The sequence below is a fragment of the Emys orbicularis genome, chromosome 8 (genome assembly GCF_028017835.1).
Source record: "Emys orbicularis isolate rEmyOrb1 chromosome 8, rEmyOrb1.hap1, whole genome shotgun sequence".
NCBI classification, from domain to species: Eukaryota; Metazoa; Chordata; order Testudines; family Emydidae; genus Emys; species Emys orbicularis.
Window position 1 is genome coordinate 76,290,016 of NC_088690.1, and position 18,982 is coordinate 76,308,997.

The 18,982-nt window shown below is 48.4% G+C and overlaps 2 protein-coding genes across 2 annotated transcripts; one reads left to right on the forward strand and one right to left on the reverse strand.

Annotated features, from left to right (window-relative positions):
* Nucleotides 1-68: 68 nt before the first annotated feature.
* On the forward strand, nucleotides 69-6,825 carry NDUFA2 (NADH:ubiquinone oxidoreductase subunit A2). Its single transcript, XM_065409522.1, has 3 exons — nucleotides 69-206; nucleotides 4,064-4,170; nucleotides 6,615-6,825. Exons 1-3 carry the CDS (start codon nucleotides 100-102, stop codon nucleotides 6,704-6,706), a joined length of 306 nt encoding a protein of 101 aa, XP_065265594.1. The 5' UTR covers nucleotides 69-99; the 3' UTR covers nucleotides 6,707-6,825.
* Nucleotides 6,826-7,202: 377 nt separating this feature from the next.
* On the reverse strand, nucleotides 7,203-18,908 carry TMCO6 (transmembrane and coiled-coil domains 6). The gene is made up of 10 exons (XM_065409896.1): nucleotides 18,830-18,908; nucleotides 17,067-17,250; nucleotides 15,010-15,114; nucleotides 14,286-14,371; nucleotides 13,271-13,387; nucleotides 11,943-12,054; nucleotides 11,642-11,822; nucleotides 9,473-9,567; nucleotides 7,958-8,125; nucleotides 7,203-7,480 (listed from the first exon to the last, which is right to left on the reverse strand). The coding sequence occupies exons 2-10, from the start codon at nucleotides 17,235-17,237 to the stop codon at nucleotides 7,310-7,312; spliced, it is 1,206 nt and encodes a 401-aa protein (XP_065265968.1). The 5' UTR covers nucleotides 17,238-17,250; nucleotides 18,830-18,908; the 3' UTR covers nucleotides 7,203-7,309.
* Nucleotides 18,909-18,982: the final 74 nt, after the last annotated feature.

Consider the following 18,982-nt stretch of genomic DNA (forward strand, 5'->3'; position numbering starts at 1 on the left):
CGAAGCGTGTTTTGATTGGCTGAGTCCCGTATCATGCTTCAGGCCTCCCCTTCCTGCCGGCTATGGGATTGGCTAGGAAGGGGGCAGTACACTGGGAAGATGGCGGCGGCCGCGGCTGTGCGGAGTATCGGGAGCGGTCTGGGCCGGAGCCTTAAGGAGCTTCGGATCCACCTGTGTCAGCGCTCGCCGGGCAGCCAGGGCACCAGGTGCGGGGCACCTCGGGAGGGCTGGGCGGGGGCCGAGATCCTTGGACAGGCAGCAGCGCCTCCCTCCCGATGGGACACTGGGGATCTCCTAGTTACCGTCATCATCGTCCTCGCGTCGGTATAGTGTGAAAAACGGCTCTTTGTCTTAATTTGCTGAGCATGCTTAGTAACATCTGCTGAAACCATTGCCCTTCACCCTGCCCTTACTTGGCCTCAGATTCTGCGGAGTGCTTTTTACAGGGGCAAAGGGGGAAATCGGAGGACGGGGGAGCAGAGGGTGGAAATTGACTGGTCGGGGGGTTCAAGCAGTTGGAGGCAGGGTTAAGATAAGGGCCGAAGGGCAAAATGGCGGGGGGAGCAGGGGCAGAGGGGGTAACAGTTACTGGACTGAGACAATAGTGTTTGCAAAAATGGGGAGGGGGGCAGAGGGGCTTTTTCATTTCTCCTCCCATAGGACAGTACATCTCAGCATGGGCTTCCCAGGGCTGGGTTCTTAAAGGCACAGGCATCCCAATGCCTAGTCACAGCAGCTCCTAACCTATTGAGGTGCTGCAGGAGACTTGATTCAGTGAAATATTTTACATATACCCCTTCAGAAACAAGAATCCCTTATCCGTGCATCTGATTGCATAAAGTCTCATAGCAATTCACAAATTTGTCTTATCTGCTGCTGGGATTCCCTGAATTACTCTTAGTGCTTCATCATTTACCTTTGTTATTGTGCAGATGCAGGTCATTGAGCTATTTAATTTATATTTTAATAATACTCATTGAAAATATGTATAAGTAAGTACTTGCTAGTAGTTTTAGCAATGACATCTGTGTTTCAATCTCCCTGGACACTCAATAACAGACTTAAAAGTGGCTATTCCCCAACAAAAAAACCCTTCAAAAATAGACTTAAATGAGAAACTGCGGAGTTGGAATTAATTTGCAAACTTGCCACCATCAAATTAGGCCTCAATAAAGACTGGGGTGGCTGGGTTACTACAAAAAGTAATTTTCTCTCTGTTGATACTCGCACCTTCTTGTCAACTGTTGGGAATAGGCCACATCCACCCTGATTGAATTGGCTTCGTTAGCACAGACCCCCCACTTGGTAAGGCAACTCCCATCTTTTCATGTGCTGTATATTTATATCTGCCTACTGTATTTTTCAATCCATGCATCTGATGAAGTGGGTTATAGCCCATGAAAGCTTATGCCCAAATAAATTCGTTAGTCTCTAAGGATCCACAAGGACTCCTTGGTCTGTATCAGCAAAAACAACAACCCGGCTACCCCTCTGAAACCTGTGTTTCTAGTATTGCACTGGCTATGTTTTGCTAGCACAGTAAATGAAGCTGCAAAATAAATGATGTTTAAATGACCTCCTTCAATTAAGAGGTAATTAATACATATGTACACCAGGCAGGGTTATTTGGAAGCCGAAGACTTTATGCTTCCATCCCACATCACTGAAGTTCTAGCAAATTGGGACAAGTCAGAAAGTAAGGACAACCTCACTTATCAGTAACTGCTACTGGTTAGAATTTGCTATCCCTGTTCCAGTAGCAGATTGTCAGATAGCAGTCTAATATCAGTAACTGCTACTGGTAGCAAATTAAGACAGATAGCAGTTTTTCACACTACACTGGCAGGGAGCAGGACCCCAGTGTGCTCAGTGCTGCACGGCCACCTCAAAGAGACGGGCCCCTGCCCCACGGATCTTAGTCATAAACCAGGAGACACCGGGCGGATCGAGACAGACAGGGGAGCACATGGCAGCAGGGAGACAATGGGCAGCCACGCGTCCGGTGAGATGTCTGGAACCACCCTGAAAACTGGGACCTGATCGTCCCTGATCAGCTGCAGTTGCATTCTGCCTAGTTGACCATATTTTCCAAAGGGAAAACGGGACACTGCATGGGGCTAGCCCGAGGGCTTCTGCCTCCCCTGCATGGGGTTGGCCCAAACCGCCGGCCCAAGTCCTGCCCCTCTTCCCCGCATGGGGCTGGCCTGAACTGCTCGCTCGAGCCCTGTCTGCCTCTCACCTGAGCCCTGCCTCCCCCCCTCCGCGGGCCTGGCATCCCTGCTCACCCTCCTCGGCTCTCCACTTTGACAAAATGTGCATTTGTCCCTTCTGCTCTTTCCAACTTGATCAGCTAGCAAGAGCAAATGGGACAAAATGTCCACTTTTGCCAGAAAAGTTGGGACGGCCGGAACAGGGCTTAAAAAAGGGACTGTCCCGTCCAAAACGGGACGTTTGGTCACCCCACACCGATACCCTGACAGGGAAGGTAATTGAGATGGTGAGGGTGGCAAAGACTGATTGGGCAGTACTTGTAATCTACAGGTTTCCTCTCAACCTTCAGTCTGCCTCAGCCTTGGCATTGCACGGAAACGCCCCATGGTGGTAAATCACTTCTCTCTGCCAATAATCAAAGACAGGACCCTAAATATGACTGTATCAGACCAAGTGAGTGTTCTTGCTAGTCCATGATCTCTTTTCTGGCAGTGGCTAGTACTGGAGATTGCAGAGTGAGGTGCAGGTACCCCAAAGCGGGCAGTTATGGAACAACCTGCCCATGGGGCAGTTTCCTCCTCCGAGGGCATTGCTGGTGAGTTGCAGTATAGTCACTGTGGGGATGACACATAAGTTGACTTTTTACATTTGACTTGTAATAGTACAGTTGTTCAGCTTTCCCAAAGGCTGGCTGAGTGAGCCAGAGTGGACGTCATATCTCAAATAAACTAATAGTGATTACTTGCTACTGCAAAGCATCACTTGATTGGATTTTACTGGAGAGATGGTTCCGGGCTGTGTGCAATTTGGACAGCACCCCTATGAATTGTGGGGGTGATGCATGTATAGATCAGGGGCCGGGGGTTGAGCTCACGCTCCCTAGACTTATTGACTCCTGCGTATATTGTAAGGCCTATTTTTCTAGGCTTGTCCTTAGGGTAGGGATTGTATCTAGGGAGCTGTTTATTGACTGACACTAGCTCAGCTAAGTGAGAGTAACTAGATCTTTTTTTTCTCTGTTATTAATGTGCCTAAAGCCTATAAACCTCCAAGACTCCTAATAACTGCAGTAATAATGGCATGCTCACTTAGGACAGGGAGGGTGATGTCATGGAGATGGGGCTTGGTGTGAATGTAGGTGAGAGGCCTGTCTAGGTGCCCTGGGTGGACACCGTGTCCTGTAGGTGCTCTGATAGTAATATGGGTCAGTGGTTAAAAGATGCTCCTGGACCGCATGGATTGATGTGTTGGTAAATGTTTAAATCTCAGCGAAAGGCTGTGTTGTTTTGAGTCTCCCCTTTCACAGCTTCCACCCTGCAAGAGGGAGGTATGTACAAATTGCTTCTCTGAGCAATTTCCACACCTTCCTGCTTGAGTCCCACTGTATATGCCAGAGGGAATTCTCCAGGCACTGTTGTGATAGGGGACTGTTCACTCAGGCTGAGGTCAAAGGGCAATACTGTTTGTGACTTGATTCAAGCATAAAGTAGAATGGGGATCCTGTGTAAGAACACTACTAGTATAACTGTTCTTTTTTTGACATGTCCTGTTTCTCTGTAACGCTTGTCCTACGCTTCACGTAGCCCTGGTGAGGTCCACAGGACTGCTGAGCTGTGCAAGAGGGAGCAGAGCTGGGGTGAAATTGGTGTACAGACAAGATGTTCATTACTGTACCCTTCCGTAGACGGTGGTCCTCTCTACTGCCTGCTTCCAGAGGCTGTTGATGCTTTGGAAGGGCCAGGTGCATATAACACTTCTGAGACCCCAGTAGAGAAAACTACTTATTCTCTTTAGTTTGACATAATTGTACTTGGAAATGACACAGAGCTTTAATTAGCTCTGTTTTTGACAGAGACTTCATTGAACAGCACTACGTGACTCTGAAGAAGGCAAACCCGGATTTCCCCATCCTGATTCGGGAGTGCTCTGATGTGCAGCCTAAGCTCTGGGCTCGATACGGTGAGTTGGGAAGGAGCCCTAGTCAATGTCATTAGCTCCGAGTTTGACAAGAACACTGGGGTCTGTATCAAACTAGAAATTCAGCAATAAACTGCTCACAATCCAGGAAAGAGCAGTGCAAATTACACATCAAGGAGGAGTTTCCATATGTGGAGAGATGAGGCTAGGACCTGCTTGGTTTGGGAAAGGGCAAAAAAAAAAAAGAGGCACTGTACAAAATAAAGGCTAAAAACTGCCTAATGGAAGTCTGAGACATGAACTCGTTAGGAAGTTCAGAAATCGGGGTACTTGCAGTGGTGCTCTGCCCTACCAGTTCAACTGCTTAAACAGTGATTCTGAATGGTGTGTGTATGTGTCTATGCATCTGCACAGTGGGGCTAAGTGAACTTTGTGGTGTGAATCTTTAAAGGGGTAGTCAATTTGAAAATTACAAGTCCACCTTAAAACTTTGTACCTACTGTTGTTACCCCATCTAAAATTCCTGTAACAAAGCTGGATATTTTTTGCTAGGTTTCTATTTTTCCCCCCCCATTTTACTTGTTTGTGTAATTGGTTTCATTGTTTCCCTAGTCTATAGTAATTATCCCTAGCTAGACAGACCCTTATAAACACCAAGCGAACAGGAAAAACTTTCCACTTCTTAAAGGAATGTTTTAAAAAGCATTCAGGACATACTGTCTAAACAGGGCTCTATCAGAAAGTAAGTTTAAAAAAAATTAGTAAATAAAAAATAAAATTGGGTGACCCTGTTAACACTAGAATGCTCTGTCTGATGCAGAAGTGTCTCTATGAAGCTTTAAATGTAATGGTAGCCTGTGAAATGAACAGATTTTTCCTTTTTAAAAAAAAAAAGTGTTTAAATGAGTAAAATGTGCTGCACACTCACAATAGACAGACTTCTCCCCGTGTAGCTAAACTGGAAGAGTGGTCTGTTGCTTTAAATGCACAGAGTTGTTACGCAGACACAAACATGCTTGACTGCAGGCTGAATGTTTGCAACAGAAAATTCTTGCCTTGGGCTCACGCTATGGGCAGGAACCTGAACTCCGAAACCCAGCGAAGCAGGGAGAGTCTCCAGCCTGGGTAAGAACTTCCTTGCTGCTATTTTTAGCCCTGTGGTGCAAACTTGAATCAGATGAGCCAGGCTTTGAGACTAGCTGCCACAGGGTTTTGGATTTTGCTGTGTAGCTGTCCCCTTTGTAGCTATATTTGCAAAAAGCTAGCGAGGCTCACAACTACAGCTCTTGAACCAAAGTGGAAATCTCATATGGCGCAAACCAGCTATAGCACTTTCAAGCTTAAACTGACCCACTGAGGATTAGCCATGAACTCTGGTTGGAGTTTTAAAAAAAATAATTAGTGGTGGAATCAGAAGCATAAAGAAGGCCAGTTAATTACACAGACTTATTCTCTTACTAAACCATGAGAATGGGGGGATTCTGAAGACTACCACAGGAAATGCTGCTTTTCTGATTTGGGACATTTAGTTAGTGTGCAGAACTCTGTTATGATGGAGGCTCCTTGAGAACCGAGAAGAAGAGCTGCAGTGCCAAATGGCAGTCAGTGCAGTAACCAATCTTTTCAAACAGCTTTTCCCCAAGCCTTAGTCAGGACTCTGAGATGAACAGGCTGCAGGTAAAAATGAAAATGCAAGTCTGCTCTGCCTTCAATACAAGTGTCCCTCACAGCTTGGGGTAGTAGGCTGTCTCTTCCTTGCTTCTGGGGATTAGCCAGTGAGACAATCTGCATAGCCATTCGTGGGGGTGGGGCTGACTTACAAGGAAAGTGGGCTAAACATGCAGAGTTCAGATGAGCAAAAACTAGAAGGGAGGGAAAAAATCTGCAAATGTTTTGAAGAGTGTGAACACCAAGGAGGAAGAGGAGGGTTATAACTAAGAAACAGAAAGGGGAACACTTAAGCTGAGTCTGGGAAAGGCTCTTTACAGAGAAGTTATGGGATAATCTAAAGGAAAGAGTGGAAGCCCCATGCTATAGAACACTCGAGTTGGGTATCTGACCGGTCTAAAAATAACTGGTCAAATATTTTAGAGCCCTAATTTGTTAGAACAGTAACAAAAGAGTAAGACTATGGTCTGCAATAGGCTTTGCCTTAGCCACTTATGCCTAACTACAAAAAACAATGTACTTAACTGAGTTATTTTAACTCAGATAAATGCAAAACACAATGAAATTAAGTTTAAAAAATGAAGGAATGGCTCCATCATGCAGTCACAAAAGTCAGCCGTCACCTACATCAGGTATTCCTGTTGGAATATTTCACCATGGTCAAATAATAGGGGGTCAATTGACCAGCTTGTCAAAACCTACACTTATGAGATTGGCCAAGGCACTAGGGAATAAATCCAGCACTGCCTCTCCTGGGGGAAGGGGACAAGGTGGCCTCTTCATCTAATTCTCTCTCTCTCTCTCTCTCCCCCACCCAGAGTTCGGCAGAGAGAGTTGCGTGCCACTGAATAATCTCAATGTGGATCAAGTGGCCAAGGCCCTGGAGAATGTTGTTCACAGCAAAACATGAAGACAAAGAGAACTGAACCTGCATGTGCTGGAGCCCTTGCCTGAATGGGTTTAATGGAGAAGCTGTACATCTGTAATTGTAACTTATTAATCGCATATAAAAGCATGTCTGACAAAGTGCTCTGAGAGTCTGTTCTAAAAGAGATGCTAAGCTGGGAGGTAGCTCCTCATCCTCCCACATAGGGTGGGGGGCACTGAAGAGGGAGCAAATCCACTGAGGTACACTCACCTCTTGTCCAGGATTTAGCCACTTCCCTTCTACTCAGTTGAGACCTCTCTCTGTTCCCTACCTGAGCAGTCATGTGAGCAGCTTGCTGTGCTGGAGGGAGGGTACCTTTATGGAGAAGGGTGAGGTAACCTCTGGCAGTCTGTGGGCTTGTTATGGCTGCCATTCTCTAGGGAACCATCCCATAGACTTTCCAGACAGCTGGGGGGCAGTAAAATCAGCTGGCCCTGTCCTATTAGGGCTTGGCTTCACGCTATGACAGCAGAGGGCACAATGTAAAACAGTTTATTAAATTCCAAAATAACTTCTCAATGTACAAAGTCCATGGGATAGAATTAGTGCAAATGGGAAGAGAAGCAGGAGTGGATGCAGCGTGGTCTAGGAGGAGGGCAGTACAGCAGCTGAGGCACCGGCGCAGGAGATCAGAGAGGCTGCAGCTGGCTGGAGGTATGTCTCGCTGAGTGCCCTCACTCGCTCCTGGAGTTGGGGGTTGTCCTGGTGCTGTTCTAGGGCCTGCAGTCCTGCTTGGCTGAGAAAGTCGTCAGCAGCCTGTTCCAGGACAGACCGCAGATTAGAGCTAGGCCCAGCCTAATGAAGGCGGCTGAGCAGCCCACGTGGGATGAGTGGATCTAGTTCTCCATGGTCTCTATCATAGAACCCATCATGCCTGATTCTTGGGAAAGGGGCTGAAGGATTAATTTCTAATGCACCTCCCGCCCCAGGACCTAGGTGAAATGCTCAGACTAATAGTTGACTTAACGGTTTCAGCTTATCCCCATTTTAGAACCCTGAGGTGATCAGTCCCTGCAGCGCTGGGTTGAGGCACAGCAAAGTTCCCATGGATTGTGCTCTTGCTGCTCTTTAGATACAGAGAAGCCTTGAGGGAGCAGGGTTCCCCCTGGCACCTTTCCACAGCATAGCCTCTTAGTTCCCCTGCTCAGGTTAGGTGGTAGCTGTTAGTTTACCACCGTAGTTCCCCGGCCATTGCACAATGCAGGGAAACTGGAGGTCTTAGCTGAGCCCTACCTCTGGCAGGTGCAGGAAGAGGAGATGTAGCAGCTCTAGACTCTGGCCCACCACCTGGGCATCGGAAAGAGCAAGGGTGCTGAGCAGCGAGGGCAGCACAGCCTTCTGGTGTAGCTGGTAGCAGTAGGCAGGGCCTTTCTCGGCGATGTTACACAGCACAGTCAGAGCCTAGAGAGGGAGCTGGCATGAGTATCCCAAGCTTCATGGCTCAGTAACTGACACCCAGGGAAATGACATTACTGAGGTTGGTCACAAGTTTTATATTGACTAGAACCAACCAGCTGTCACAGTCCTGTATGTCTCCCTGCCACAGGATGGTGCAGTCTGGGTAACCACCTCCGAGGAGGACATGGAGAGAAGCAGGAAATGCTGTCACCCCTTGAAGGAGACGGCCCTGCAGTACAGCAAACCTTCGAAGGCGGAGATTGGCATGCTAGAACCCCACTCCCCTGCCGTTGTCTGCATGGCTCTAGGGCAGGGCGAGATGAGCTTTCTGAGCAGGTGACAACCTGCTGAGGCCATGTGGAGTCTACTTGTGTTAGCATGGGGCTTGGTACACTGGCAGGCATTCCTGTGCCCACAGTCACTCTGTGCTGGAGCTGCCTGCCAGGCTGGGTTGCACAAAGGCCTGAGGGTTAACTCCCTGCAGGCTTGGTGGGGAGCCATGGCAGTCTCCTGCCAGCAGAACACACTAGCGCAGGGCAATAGGTTTTCTCTATTTAAGCACAGGCTGGTCCAAGCCTTTCCCTCACTGAGGCTGCTGGAAAGGCAGAGTATGCAGCAGCTCCTGTTGGCGTTCAAGACGCTTTGAAAGTGCTTTCTTCAAAAGTAGTACACGTGAAGGGATTTTTAACTGGCTGCCTCCAAGCCCGAGTACTGGCAGCGCTAGATCCCGGCTGCTCCTTTTATCTGCACTGCATTAGAGTGTGTTCCTCTTTCACTGCTTGGATTTTGAAGCATCTTTTAGTTGGTCTACACTAGCTTTCCTACCGGAGGAAGTTCAGCAGCTGCTCTCAGCTGGACCAGTTCCTTTCAGAGCAAGAAGGCACTGGACTGTCTGCTGGAATGGCTTATTATCCACTGGCATATTAGGAGACTAGAACCTGGGCAGGCAGCTCCCCTCATATTCTGCCAACTCCTCCCATGATGACACACAAGTTGGGATGGGGATGAGCATTTCAATGGGCTCCAAACCCTCCCAGGGCAGGATGCAGTCAGAGCCTCCATAAGCAGGCATGAATACAGAGTCTAATAAGGAATGGGGGAGGGGACTGTCTTTAAAAAGAAACAAATAGGACCGAGGTAAATTAACCAGGTGAGGCGCTGGGTACTTATCTCACCCTCATCGTGGGCTGATAAAACCTCCGATATACATATGGACCTCCCAAGTACAGGGCCCAACCACAGGAGCACAATCCCTTCCAGTGGCTTCTACCTATCACCAGAGGCCCAGAAAACTGACTGCTCTAGCTGCTCTAAAGAACACAATAGCCCATGTAGTGAGAGATTCCCTACCAGCAGGGTCACCATCCGGGAACAGGACAAGAGCTGCAGGAGGGCTGGGAGCAGGTCCAGTGTGAGCACGGCAGAGCAGAAGAAGGGCTCATCAGCTGGGAAGATCAGGAGACAAAGGTATTAAGGAAACCCAAACAGATTACTGAAAAAGGGCCTTCCAGACGAGGCGCGCAGGAGCATGCACTGACTGAGGTAGAGAAGTGGAGGGTTTGCTGCTATATATAAGGAGACACTCTACATAAGAATGGCCATCTGGGGTCAGACCAATGGTCCAGTTAGCCCAGTATCCTGTCTTCCAACAGTGGCCAATGCCAGGTGTTTCAGAACGAATGAACAGAACAGGAAATTATTGAGTGATCCATCCCCTGTCATCCGTTCCCAGCTTCTGGCAGTCAGAGGTTTAGGGACACCCAGAGCATGGGGTTGCATCCCTGACAATCCTGGCTAATAGCCATTGATGGACCTGTCCTTCATGAATCTATCTAATTCCTTTTTGAGCCCCGTTATACTTTTGGCCTTCACAACATCCCCTAGCAATGAGTTCCACAGACTGACTATGTGTTGTGTGAAGAAGTGCTTCCTTATGTTTGTTTTAAACCTGCTGCCTATTCATTTCATTGGGTGATCCCCAATTCTTGTGTGTTATGAAGGCGTAAATAAAATTGCCTTATTAACTTTCTCCACACCAGTCATGATTTTATAGACTTCTATCGTAGTCTCCTTACTCATCTCTTTTCTAAGCTCCTCATGTGGAAACTGTTCTATACCCCTAATCATTTCTGTTGCCATTCTCTGTACAGTTTCCAATTCTGGGGCAACCAGAACTGCACACAATATTGAAGGGGTGTGTGTACATGAATTTATATAATGGCATTGTATTTTCTGTCTTCTTATCTATCCCTTTCCTAATGATTCCCTATTGTTAGAATTTTTGACTGCTGCTGCACACTGAGCTGATGTTTTCAGAGAACTATCCATGATGACTCCAAGATCTCTTTCTTGAGTGGTTACCAGCTAATGTAGACCCCTCATTTTGTATGTGTAGTTGGGATTATTTTTTCCAGTGTGCATTACTTTGCACATATCAATACTGAATTTCATCTGCCATTTTCCCCCCCAGTCACCTCATTTTGTAAGATCCCTTTGTAACTCCTCGCAGTCAGCTTTGGACTTAGCTATCTTGAGTAATTTTGTATCATTTTCAAACTTTGCCACCTCACTGTTTACCCCCATTTCTAGATCATTTATGAATATGTTGAATAGAACTGGTCCCAGTACAAATCCTTGGTGGAGCCTGCAGTTTATCTCTCTCCACTGTGAAAACTGACCATTTATTCCTACCCTTTGTTTCCTATCTTTTAACCAGTTACTGATCCGTGAGAGGATCTTCCCTCTTATCCCATGACTGCTTACTTCGCCTAAGAGCCTATGGTGTGGGACCTTATCAAAGGCTTTCTCAAAGTCCACCTGGATCACCCTTTTTCACATGCTTGTTGACTTCCTCAAAGAATTCTAATAGAGTGGTGAGGCATGATTTTCCTTTACAAAAGCCATGTTATTATCATGTTCATCTACGTGTCTGATATGTCTGTGTGTGCTCATTGCACTAGGATGGGGGATGTTGTGAAAGTATCAATATCAGTACAGCTGGGCATGGAAGATTAGAGACAGTAAGAAATTTTAGCAGCTGCAGTGGAATCCTCACTCTACATTGGAAGGGAGCGCCATGCTGTCTCATATCAAGCATACCACCCAGAACATGTTGGAGATGGATGAACATGTGAGTGGCCAAGAAGAGGAACTCAAGAACATGGGAGCACTGGGATGATGAAGTGGGTACTAAGATTAACACCTCTGTTTTCTGTTCTGCCTCTGGGTGTGTTATCTTGTGTCTCCCAAATTAAAACTCTGGCATGCCCTTCCTGCATGAGTCTAGTCCTAGCCCAATGATGAGCTGTAGCAGCACCACAGGTTCTGTTTCAAGGTCTCTTGGGAGCTCTGTCCCTTCTCAGAGGTGATCTACAAAAAATGTGAGTCTCCCTGACTTTGATTTGAGGCAAGTCCCAGAAACCCCAGCCATTAGCTATGTTAGTCACTCTATTCCTGTAGCAAGTTCTAGGAGAATTCCCATTAGGTGCTATGCCCAGCCAGGGTGCATGGGAAAGTCACCTGTGAGGTTGTTGAGAAGCCAGAGACACTCCTGCACTAGGAACGGGTGCTGCTGGAGGAAGTACTGCATGAAGAGAAACAAAGCCACCAAGAGGCGCTCATCCTGGATCTGCACTTTGAAGCCCTCTGTCTCATCCTCCGCAAGCAGGTTGCTGAGACACCGCAGCACGGGACAGATAAGCTGAAACAGTAAGAACAGCAGCATGGGGCATTCCCCCTCATGCACAGTAATGCTTCAGACAGTAGGGGTCTGGAGCGTGGCTCTGCTGACTAGCCAAGGCCCTCTACAGCCTCTACTTACCAACTCCAGGCCCTCAGTAGCTGCTTTTGACATCACGGAAGCCAGTTCTAGCAAGAGCAGCACCAGGGTTGACACGATCCCCTGGGAGATTAACAGCGCGTTGTTCACATGGCTATGAAGGGAAAGGAACATTACAGGAACAGTGAATTTAAGGAGCGAACCCAAAACCAGCCACCACTCAGCCTGCTCATGTCCATGCACCAGCTGGTTTGGCTGGAGCCTCAGCTAAAAGATTGGGGGTCGCGTTGTTTCACCCTCTCTCAAGTTGAAATTGACAGAAGGGGTTTTGCTCTGATTCTATAGAGCAGGTCCCCTGAGGGCAGCAGCTAACTCTGGAACATTTCAGCCTAAAAGGGGAACGTTTCAGAAAGGGAAAAGCATGTGGAAACAGGGTTATAGCTGTCTGGGGGTATCCACGCCTCACACCGCGCTTCCCTTTGCAAGATAGAATTCGCCAAGTGTGGCAAGCTGTCATGTGACAGTGCAACCCAAGATCACGGATTGCAGCGAGGAAAGCCAGGAGGAGGACGGGGCAAGAGCCTCATCTCAGACCAACCCCAGGCAACAGATTACAAAAGCAACAGCTCCAAGATTACATGCACCTGGTGGGCCTGGGCCATGAGGGCAGACAGGTGGAGGATAGGAAGCTCAAAGGAGAGGACAGCTTCATAGAGCTGCAGAATCACTGGGATAGGAACAGTCTCTAGTTCAATGTCAATAACACGAGACTGGGTGTGCCATAGAGTACAAGGCCAGCAGGGACCACCAGACCATCTAGTCTGACCCCTGAATACCACAGGCCATCCCCACACTGAACCCAGCAGCCGAAATTAGTCCCCAGGAGACTCGACTATTATGTGCCACAGGCAGAGAACAGGAGGGACTAAGGTGCACCAGTGCCCAAGGCCCCCACAATGGCAGGGAAATGATTAAGTGAGATATACCCAGAGAATGCTGGCAGGTGACCCACACCCCACACTGGGTGAAACCCTCCCAGGGTCACTGCCAACCTGTCCTAAGCAATCCCGCAAACTGAGGCCAGTAATGGGGTTGAGAACTGATGGGTCCCAACCACAGTGGATAGAGCCATGCACACACAAGGGACAACCCCCCTGACACTCAGCTCTCCCGCCGAGGTCTCCCCAAAGGACTGAGAGAGGGTTACACAGAGTGAGGTAGCCTCTGAGCTAAAGCAACTGGCTAAGGATACTAAGGAGCAGCTCTTTCTGTTCCCAAACACCAGGGGTCGGGATCCTGCCTTCTTCCAGGGGTCTGGAAAGCCCCACGCAGCTTTGGGGAGCTATACAGTAAGTACTAAATGCATTTACCTACACACAATGTAATGAAGACACCAAGCAAACTCCACGGCGACTCCCATTCCCAGCTCCAGGTTGGAGCTAACCAATCGAAGCATGTGCTGGGGGAGAACCGAGTCCAGAACCAAGCTGGGGCCAGAAAGGAGAGTTAAGAGAAACATGGATTTTAAAGAGGGATTAAGCAGGAGTACAAGCAACACTGCTATATGTGGGGCAAAAGCCCGGGCTGTCTGATGAGGGTAACTGTACCGCTCTCCCCAGAGCTGTTCGGGTTTAACACCCTCAGTGCGCTTCCAAAGCCCCGAATGGGAGAGACTCAACCAACAGAGGACAGACCCAGAAAACATGCCCACCAAGACAATGCTCAGAGAACTGGGCAGGTTCCATCAGGTGAGGGGAGATGTGAGATCTGTTGGTAAATATGTACCAGGATATTCCTATTTGTCAACGAGGCCAGAACTCTAATACCATGAAAGGAGTCGGGGGTGTCAGTCCGGTTCCTGTGGGGGGGTCAAGCATCTAGCATCCACAACCTCACAGCTGGCACTAATCAACCCCCTCATTAGCAGGCTCTGCAGAGAGGCCTCGGAGCCTCAACTCGCCTCATCCCTAGACACAGTCCTTCCCGGGCAAGGCAGAGGAACCTCAGCAAGTTGTTGTGGGGGTGGCTTGCACTGATGCTGACCATGCTAGAATACATGGGTAGATGGCCTCAGTCTCCAGGGCTGTCAAGCCAACTCCTTTCAGCAGCACTAAAATCAATAGGAAAAAGTGTCCAGAGTATTTCTCTGTTGGCCCCCTCAGTTTCACGCAGCCCCTTACGGTTACTGAAAGCTGATTAGCTGAGGGGTCAGGGAAAAGTGTCCTAATCTGTACAAAACCTCAGTGTCCTTGCCAGGGTTCTGCTCCGACATATTAACGTCACAGAGATAACATATGCCAGGAGGATGCTAACTGACCCTGGCATGCAAATGCCGTGCTCAGCCACATGCCCTGTCCAGATGGAAGGTGAGGAAGTGATGCTTACGGTATGATCTTGGTGGGAGCTTCCGTGGCCTGCAGGAGCTGCGACAGGACGTAGCCCAGGCCTTCCAGCACTGCCACGTGAGGGGACTGAAATCAAAGAGCACAAGGCTGAGCCACTAGAACAAACCCAAGTATCAGAGGGGTAGCCATGTTAGTCTGTATCCACAAAAACAACGAGGAGTCCTCATTGGTTTTTTAGAACAAACCCAGCAGGAGTCAGCGGTGAAAGGCGGAAGGATGGTGCCTACAAAATAACTCAATGTAAAGCAGAGAGGCTGAACTTGGTCTCGCGGCAGTTCCATGCAGAGGGAGCTAGTTTGAAATATGTACATGTGATGGCCAAGCCATTCCTCTGAGTCTCCAGGACCCTCAGAAAGCTCACAAGGCAGACATGCCTGTGATTGCTTGTGATTAAGAGACAGAGCGATCTAGCCAGGAAGAGCACAAAAACCATGTCAGCCACTATCAGAATGTTACCCCAGGAAATTAAAATTGTATATGGCAGTGCACACGGCGTATGCCCAGCTGCACCCGCAACTGGGCTCAGCTCTCTGCAGAGTGCCCTCTGCACACAGCCTGCCCTGTGACAGGAAGCGATGCTGTGTCATTCATACAAGCTCTTAGTGACTACACTAAGCCACTAGTTCAGGAACGCAGGGAAATACCCCCTCCTGCTTGGCAAGGCTCGTAGGAAGAGCAGGAGATAGGCTAGCTGGGTCACTCACCTGGATACAGGATGCCAGGGCTGGAATAATGCCTTGAGGTAAAAGCTGCTTCCTCACTGCGTCACTCTCCACTGCCAAGTTCCCCAGCGTGTACAAACACAGCTCCTAAAACACAGACGTAGGGGACCACAGTTACGCTCCCTATGTGCCACAAGTGCCCCGCCAGTCCAACCAGATGAGAGTGCCCCCTACTGGCATTAGGGAGCTATTGCCACTAGAGAGCAACAAACAGCACCTTGAGATGCATGGATGCTGCACTAATGGCAAGAGAGATGTGATTTCCAGGACTAGCAGAGCCAGAGAATCTAATGCTAACTGAGTCGCTTTACCTAGCACAGCTTTCCCTGCTTGTGCAGGAGACTCTTGGCTAGCTAGACACAGGCACACATATTTAGTCCATCTGAGGGTCATACTAGCAACAACAAGAACCCAAAGGACATACTTGCTGGAGCAAGGTGTAGCTAACCTCCTCTGCAATATAGGAACACAGGGACTGCCAGATGGGTCAGACTCAAGGTCCATTTAATCCAACCTCCTATCACTGACAGTACCCAGTGCCAGATGCTTCAGACTTGATGATTCAGAGGAAGGGGCAAATAGGGAGGTAGATGTGGGATAATCTGTCCCATATGAAGGTCTCACTTCAACCCACAATAGTTAGAGACTGAAGAGTTAGTGGGTTTTTTATCCCTTCCAAGACTTTGTTTGCATTAACTTTGGATATTCTTGTTAGCCATATGACTGTCCAAACCCTCTTTGAATCTTATTGGTTTCCTGGCCACAATGACATCCTGTGGCAGTGAGTTGCACAGTCTGATTACACACTGAGTGAAGAAGTATTTCCTTTCTCAGTTTGGAATTTGCCACCTTTAATTCAGTTTCACTAAGTGTCCCCTTGTTCTTGTGTTTTGAGACAGGGAGAACAGAAGTCCCCAATCTCCCTTCTTTAAACCATTCATTCTTTTATAGATTTTTATCTTGTTCCCTCTTATTTGTCTCCTCTCTAAAGTAACAATCCCAGTCATTCCAATCTCTCTTCACAGGAGAGTTTTTCCAGCACATAAGCATTCTCATCGCCCTTCTCTGAGCTCCCCTTATTCTGCTACATACTTTTTGAAATGAGGGGCCAGTTCTGCATACAGTCTCCAGCTAAGGCTGTACCATCCATTTCTATAACGGCATTAGATTATTTTCTGGATTATTCTCTATCCCACTCCTTCTACATTGTAACATCCTGCTTGCTTTTTGCACTGCAGCTACACATTCACTAGCTGTCTTCATTGCACTGTCTGTCCCTTTCCTGAGCTGATAGTTAATTTAGACCCCTGTGAGATGTGTGAGTAGTATACATTTTCCCCTCCAATGTGCATTACTTTGCCTTTATCCGCACTGCTCTTCACCTGCCTTGTGTTGCCAATCACCTAGCTTGGTTAAGTCCCACACAGATTTATCGGGACTTGACTAACCTCAATAGCTTTGTGTCACCTGCAAATTTTGCAACATCACTGTCCACCCCCCTTTCCAGTGCATTAATAAATATATTAAACCACATCAGACCTAACATGGAACCATGAGGCACTTGGCTGTCAATCTTTGCCATCACGAAAACTGACCATTTATTCCTACTCTTCATTTCCTGTCATTTAGCCCATTTTTGATCCACGACAATACTTTGCCTTTTACCCCTGATTAGTTAGCTTCTTTAGTAGCCTCTTATGAAGGGCTTTGTCAAAAGCCTTTTGAAAGTCTAAATACATTGTGTCAAGCAGTTCTCTTTTATCCATTGTAGAGATGCATCCCACAGAGCCTACAGGGCCACTGTTCTACCTTCAGCCAGGAAGCCAGGCCATTGACGGGAGCACTGAGGGGCACCTGTAGTCTCCACAAGATGTAGCTCTGTCCTGAAGAGGAGGGCAACTGCAGGGCTCTATTGGAGACCTTTGTGGGCTGCATCTGGCCAATGGGCTACATTTTGGCCACTCAATCTCAGAAGTCCAACCACTAATGAAAGCCCAGCAGATGCAAGAACAATGAAGAAACACAGGCTCGCATCTTACTGTGAATTCTACACTGTGTCCTGAGAGATAGGTCAGGAGATAGGAGGTTGCTGGCAAACACGCCTCAGCCACAGCAGGGTCACAGGAGTGTGAGAGTTCGTGCAGACAGCGAGCTGCCTCCATCTGTACGCTGGCCAAGCTGCTGGTGAAGAGCCCGATTAGGACCCGCATGCTGCCCTCCAACCTGTAAAAGCAAAATGGGACATTGTTTCTTTCTGCTGCCCCCCCTTCCCCAAAATACACACACACTCCTCCCACCCTGACGTCCCAGGGTCGGGAGGGCAAGTTGTCTCTCAGGGACCAGGCACTAAAAACCTGCCCAGTTCATGGGCTGGCCTAGCCATTCCTCAGACCACTTGACTTGAAAGGGCCAGGTTAATTCCTACTCTCTCAGCTCTGACTTCGCTGCAGTTACACAGGGCTGGATTTGGCCCAGTGTTTGGATATTGACTTTGTCCCACTTCTTTTACAATATTTTCTCTTTCCTTCCCGCCCCCCCACCTTTCCTGTCTTTGAGCAGCCAAATTTGCTGCCTTCTGAAAAAAGAACAGGAGTACTTGTGGCACCTTAGAGACTAACAAATTTATTAGAGCATAAGCTTTCGTGGGCTACAACCCACTTCTTCGGATGCATCCAGATGAGAGTGGGTGCATCCGAAGAAGTGGGTTGTAGCCCACAAAAGCTTATGCTCTAATAAATTTGTTAGTCTCTAAGGTGCCACAAGTACTCCTGTTCTTTTTGCGGATACAGACTAACACGGCTGCTACTCTGAAACCTGCCTTCTGAAGTCACTTTGCCACCACTATGTGGCATGGCAGAGAGCCTAACAAAGCTGTCCCTGACCAGCCGGAAGGGAACTGCAAAGCCGGACAGCTCTCCCTATAAGAACATGAGCAGAATGAAGTCTCAAGCAAACCACGCAGACAGGAGAGTACAGCACACAGCTCTCTCGAGCACAGTGAAGAGCCTTGTAGGAATCCTTTGCAATATATTTCCCTGATCAAAATCAGGTAGAGTCAAGTCCTCCAAGCTCTCAGCCTCCTTTTATCAGTCTAGAGCGGCTACGTCCAGCTTTCCCCCAAAACCCTCTCTGTTCCAATGGGACTTTCCCAGCTCAGCCTCATCCGCAACCCAGCAGAGCACAAAGGCATTCAGGCCAGGCTGTCAAGGGCACTGGCCCACATAACCTGAGCTCTTCTCTCAGTGGGAAAAGGAAGTGGTCACAGAAAAGAAAGGGATGGAGACATTTTCTAATGCAGATACGTGAGCCACACTCCCAACCACAGCAAAATTACCCACATCACAGAAATAGCCACACCGATCCCTGCTACAGAGGATATGTGGGCCCATCCCCATCTAAGGGTATGTCTACACTGGAAACTTCAAAGCGCTGCCGTGGGAACGCTCCCTGGGCAGTGCTTTGAAGTGCGAGTGTGGTCGCGTGTGAGCGCTGGGAGAGAGCTCTCCCACCACTCCTGGTAATCCACCTCCACGAGGGGATTAGCTCCCAGCGCTTGAAGCCTGTCTACACTAGCGCTTTAAAGCGCTCAGACTTGCTGCACTCAGGGGGGTGATTTTTCATCCCCCTGAGCCAGCAAGTTAGAGCGCTATAAAATTTAAGTGAAGACAAGCCCTAAGTGGATCCACAGCAATGTCCTTGCAATGGCCACTACCGGAGAGGCCCACTGCTAGCTGGAGCCTTTATGAGCACAGACTAGCCATGCCTGGGGCTGGGCATAGCATGGAAGCACAGACTGGCTAACCTGACAAATTTCTGCTGCGTCTCTTTGTGCTGCAGTCCCTGTCGAAGGCGACTCAACAATTTCTTCCTCTCCTCTGTTCCCCTCTGGACATCCCTCAGCAGCTGCAAAACCTGGTGGAAAACAAACAGCTGAGTGGATGTCAAGCACAGCTCC